The 5940-nt window shown below is 39.7% G+C and overlaps 1 protein-coding gene across 1 annotated transcript; it reads left to right on the top strand.

Annotated features, from left to right (window-relative positions):
* Positions 1-964: 964 nt before the first annotated feature.
* LOC127004298 (uncharacterized) lies at positions 965-3024 on the top strand. The gene is made up of 2 exons (XM_050871859.1): positions 965-1102; positions 1398-3024. The coding sequence occupies exon 2, from the start codon at positions 1526-1528 to the stop codon at positions 2324-2326; it is 801 nt and encodes a 266-aa protein (XP_050727816.1). The 5' UTR covers positions 965-1102; positions 1398-1525; the 3' UTR covers positions 2327-3024.
* Positions 3025-5940: the final 2916 nt, after the last annotated feature.

Here is a 5940-nt window from a genome sequence, read left to right as displayed (position 1 = left end):
AGTGGCTTGCCTAGCGGCTAGTGGGTTAATATTTCCATGATCATGAAAAAATTATGTATATTCCGCTGGGTTTTGTTTACGTTAGAGGATGTGGCATTGTTGAACCCAGTCATTTCTTTTTTTAATGGTGTAATAACGTATATACTTATCACGCAAATCAAAGACGTGTGCAAAACACACACACACACACACACACACACACACACACACACACACACACACACACACACACACACACACACACACACACACACGATTGTACATGGATGTATACGGATGCACGTCAATCAACAAGTAAATGTAGTAGTTAATGATTTCATGTTCCACGATGTAATGAGAAACATATTCCTCGAGGGAAAAATCTTAAGGCATCTCATTCAATATGATTGTGTGTGTGTGTGTGTGTGTGTGTGTGTGTGTGTGTGTGTGTGTGTGTGTGTGTGTGTGTGTGTGTGTGTGTGTGAGAGAGAGAGAGAGAGAGAGAGAGAGAGAGAGAGAGAGAGAGAGAGAGAGAGAGAGGACTGAGGAAGGTAAACAAACAAGCAAACAAACACGCGCGCACACACACACACACACACACACACACACACACACACACACACACACACACACACAAACTCTCTCTCTCTCTCTCTCTCTCTCTCTCTCTCTCTCTCTCTCTCTCTCTCTCTCTCTCTCTCTCTCTCTCTCTCTCTCTCTCTCTCTCTCTCTCTCTCTCTCTCTCTCTCTCTCTCTCTCTCACACACACACACACACACACACACACACACACACACGAGGGATGGAAGAAACACCTGACAGAAGGTGATTTAATGGCAGGTGACTCAGGTGATTCTGGAGGTGAGTGTGCACTTGCAAGATGCAGGTGGCGGCTGGGGAAAGTAACTGCTTGCCTGGGACGCGATTAAATAAAAAAGCGACATATTTTAGAGAAAGGGAGTAGCAGGATGGGGAGGGCGGGAGAGCCAAGCGAGCTGTCAGTGTGCTAGCTGACTTGGTGGAGTGAGGTTGCACGTTGCCTTTCTCCCGACGCCTTGACTTGGGATCATCCTGTACCTGTTCTGCGCTTCACCTCTCCTCTCTTCCTTCACTTCACACTCCTGTAAGCATCAACAACCTCCGACGAATCTTAGATATTTTTCATTTTAATCTTGGTGGGTTTTTTTATTGAAAGCATATATATATATATATATATATATATATATATATATATATATATATATATATATATATATATATATATATATATATATATATATATATATATATATATATATATATATATATATATATATATATATATATATATATATATATATATATATATATATATATATATTGTGAGTTCTCCTTGTATGTAAAGGAAAAGTGTCAGCAGAACTCTTGTTTCGTTTCAGATTATAATGAAGAAGTTTGATCTGAAAATAGACAAAATCACTCAATAGAAGAAAGTGATACAGCTGTGGTGGTCGAGTGTTGGCGTGAGTAGCAGGGCGACTACTCAGACCGTGAACAGGGAGTGAAGATGGAGACTACAGGAAGACCGTCTGTGGTGGACGAAAAAAATGACGCCAACAGCAAAAGTCATTGTGAGGGGGACGACGACGAGGACGATAGCAGCCGCGGCACAACTGACAGTCGCTGCAGCACCCCAGGAAGTAATAGTGGCTCATCTGTGGTCAAGTATCAACTGCGACCCAGGTCATATAAGTCTCGCTACCTGTACGATCCTGACTGGAGTCTGCCGGAGCCGGCGGGGCCCAAGACACGGCCGCCGCCGCTGTCTCGCTACCGCAGGAAGACAGCCAACGCCCGAGAGCGGTGCCGCATGCGTCAGATCAACACAGCCTTCGAAAGCCTGCGGGGCGTGCTGCCCTCATGGGTGTGTCGCCGCCGCGCCGCCGCTGACATGACCAAGATCGCCACACTGCGACTCGCCTCCGCCTACATCAGGTCTCTTCAGGATATGTTGGACGGCAATGCACCGCAGGACACATGCGCCTGGGTGCTCTCGGGCATCCTAAACCAGGACAAGGAAACCAAGGAGCCCCAGGCAGCCTTGTGCCATCCCAGCAGCGTGCCCAGCAAGGGTCAGCAGCACCATCAACAGCAGCAGCAACAGCAGCCTCCTACCTACACTCAAGATCCGGACCTGGTGACCCTCCTTTGCGGCGCCGCGGAGTCGGGACTCTTCCAGGACAACCTCGAGGCCCTTCCATACCTTACTCCACCCAGTGACACGGACATATTTAATTTCACCCTGGGCTGCGACACACCTCGTCCCTGGCAGCAACAGCACACGCAGCACGCCGCGCTGGCTACCTGAGGCCTGTCATCACTAAGACGCTTCTCAAACAGATTATCGTCATAATACAGTTTCCAGTCCATATTGAAAAATTAAAACAGATTATTTGTGTTGTGGGAGACTTTTTTAGAGTCCGTAGAAAGCCTCGCGGGGGAAGAATGTGACAAAATATTATTTGATTGGTGCTTTTAACGTTTAAACAATTATACATTCTTGACAAGTGCAATACGAAAATGACACACTCATCAGTTCATATCAAGTTTATGTTGCTAAATACAGCTGATAAGGGTTAAATAATTTTTGAAAAGTTTAGTGTCTCCGGTGTTATTCAGTTTGTATATGACACAACGAGTTTTACTTTTAGTGACAACATTCCATGTGATTACTTCTTCTTTACATTTAATTAAGTAATATGTCATCAAATCTTGATGGAGCATTGTGCTCCTGTGCTCTAATGTGACACTTACCTTGTTTTAGTTTCATAATATTTACTTATACTTAAGTTTCTAAGATTTATTGAAGCGTTACACAAACTTTCAATTTTTGCAACCATTGTGCCTTCCTGATGTACACCTTTCCTCAGGCTACGTACGGACTGCCGTCACCATCCGTTCACGGCAAGGTTGTCGTCATTGATCAAAGATGAATATGAAATGTCCGCAGAGTTGTTGATGTGGTGACCAATGAGTTTCATAGTGATATTTCTCTCTCTCTCTCTCTCTCTCTATATATATATATATATATATATATATATATATATATATATATATATATATATATATATATATATATATATATATATATATATATATATATATATATATATATATATATATATATATATATATATATATATATATATATATATATATATATATATATATATATATATATATATATATATATATATATATATATATATATATATATATATATATATATATATATATATATATATATATATATATATATATATATATATATATATATATATATATATATATATATATATATATATATATATATATATATATATATATACGTCTATCTATCTAAGTATTTTCTATCTTTCTATATTTCTTTCATTGCAAAGTACACATTAATCAGTGCCAATAAGAAAAAAAGAACGAGAAGAATCCGTCCATGATTTAAACTGTATTCTAGTCATCCCGAGTGTGCCATATATTAATACACACTATATTTATGCCTTAGGCGGTAGGGTTAAAGGTTTAAAATGAGTAATATATTCTTTGGGGGTTCGTGGTGGCTATCCCTATTAGGCTAGTGAGCAAGTGGGGTCCTTGGTGGCGGTGGCGGGTGGGGGTGACATGGGAGGTAATAGCAGTAGTAGTTATAGTAGTTGTAGTTATTATGGAGCTGTGTTGCGGTGAGTGTTTGGTGGGTGAATGCCTCCTACTGCTGCTACTGTTTGTGTTAGAACGAGTGTGTGGATGGGTGCGCCTTCTTTGTGTGTTGTAAACTTTATATGTTTTCTTTATGATTTAAATTTATGAACGAGATAGTATTTCAATATTGATTATTGTTAATTGTATTGTCGTGTTACTGTCTGTCTCTGTGTACTTTTTTCCATCATTATACCCCTACATTCCTTTCCCGTCTCCCTTTTACTCACTCTCTCTCTCTCTCTCTCTCTCTCTCTCTCTCTCTCTCTCTCTCTCTCTCTCTCTCTCTCTCTCTCTCTCTCTCTCTCTCTCTCTCTCTCTCTCTCTCTCTCTCTCTCTCTCTAATAGTAATAATACTAATACCAGCCACAAACCGACACGTCATCCCCACAAAACAGCTTACGATTGCCTTTTTCCAGAAGTTTTTGCCGTCTCATCCTGAAAATGTTATTGCTTCCCCTTTTTTTTCTGTCAATAACTGCTTCTTTGTATGACTCTTAAATATTGTCACCACTACTATTTGGTCCTCGAATGACTTGCCTTAATGTATGTTTCCAATTTTTCTTTTGTGGTATTTTATAGAACTTTTAAAATACTTTGTTGATTGTATTCATACCATGTCCCATTGTCTACCTATTTTATGTTCACTGATCTGTTTCTTAATTGCACATTTCAACACTCGCTCTTATACCTCGCTCTACTTTTCTCTTTTATTCATCGATTAGCACAACTTTGCTCTCTCACCCCCATTCTCTAAATATTTTGCTTCATGTGTGTTTTGACTGAGTGTTTCTTATTTGTCTTTCTGAATACTCCTGGTGGGGGGTGGGGGATAGTGTTATATCATGTGTGAGGGTGAAGGTCATTAGGTGATGCATACTATCTCCTTCAAACACGTTGGTCGAGAAGGTAAACATACATGTATCCAGGACTGTTCTGTGCGTGTCTTATGTTTATTTATGTTCGTGTGTATGTAAGTGCGAATGAAACTCAAGTTCAAATAAAAGTCTAATTTAAGCCAAGAAATCCCATTGCTTTATTTAGGAAGTTTTCTTTTCCCAATATCAATATGGGCTTTTACTTAGAACATTTTTTCCTAGATACTTTACTTTATGCACAAAAAGAGTGTCACCTAGAGGTGACGTTGGGCAATGACACAACGAAGTCGTTGTGAAAAACCTTTTTACTTTATATTCCAGATATATTTTTTTTTATTCATGTCAACATTTCTTCTTTCAGTATTCAATTTAAAAATGATATCCAAGGGAAATATCTGCCTTTTAGCATAATTCTATTAGAACAGAAATAAATACATAACTCCCATACAAAAGCATTTTATATAAAAAATATCATTATTCCATGAAGAGTTGACAAATTGCAACGAAAAGCTTCCTTTTACTAAGTACCACAGACTCTTATTTTGCATGAGAGCATACCAACCGTGAACACGGAGAACAGCTTTACATTTCTGACACCTGACTCTGGTTCGCTCATGAAACTCAGCAACTCTGGTTTGCTTGCAAGGTACCTTTGGGTGTATACCATCATGGTCTTTCTTAGCATCTAGTGACCTCTCCTCTCTACACCCCCACTACCTGGACATCTCTTTGAAATCCCCAATTTGCAGACTCCCGGCAGATCTATATTGTCACAAGTGTGGAGATAGTGATGAATTTCAGGGAATATGTTCGTTCTAATACTGCTTGAAATATGTTCATTGTTTACATCAGGCTTTGATTCCTTAAAAATGGGAATGTACTTAGGTGTCAGATACTCTCAACAACAGAACAGAAATGAACAACTTCATTTCTCTGTGTTTTATGTTTAGTACATGAATTTTTATTCAAAGAATATTTGTTGGAGATTTTTTTTTATTATTATTATTATTATTATTTCTTTTTTACGTCGGAGCCTGTAGCACTGGTAAGGTATCTTGAGGGGCCTGGGGGTCGTCCCCAGCCCATCTTGATGCAGGCAAGTGTTTATAGCGGTGCCATCTTTTCTTGGCTTAAGCTCCCCCCCAGAGCTCATTCTTGAAAGACTTGGACTGTTCTTCTACAGTGCGTGTTGATGGGTGGTCTTCAGGACAGCATGTGGGTAGTCTTAGGCCACTCGGTGTTGACTGAAAAATCCCAGGTGGTAGCGGCGGATTCGAAATAGCGTCGTTCAGAACGCGGTGAAGGCGGGGCACGCACGCTAACCACTCAGCCACATGAAAATTTATCATAACTG

The sequence above is a fragment of the Eriocheir sinensis genome, chromosome 27 (assembly GCF_024679095.1).
Source record: "Eriocheir sinensis breed Jianghai 21 chromosome 27, ASM2467909v1, whole genome shotgun sequence".
NCBI classification, from domain to species: Eukaryota; Metazoa; Arthropoda; class Malacostraca; order Decapoda; family Varunidae; genus Eriocheir; species Eriocheir sinensis.
The sequence above is the reverse complement of the archived record's forward strand: the minus strand, read 5'-3'. Positions and strand labels throughout refer to the sequence as shown.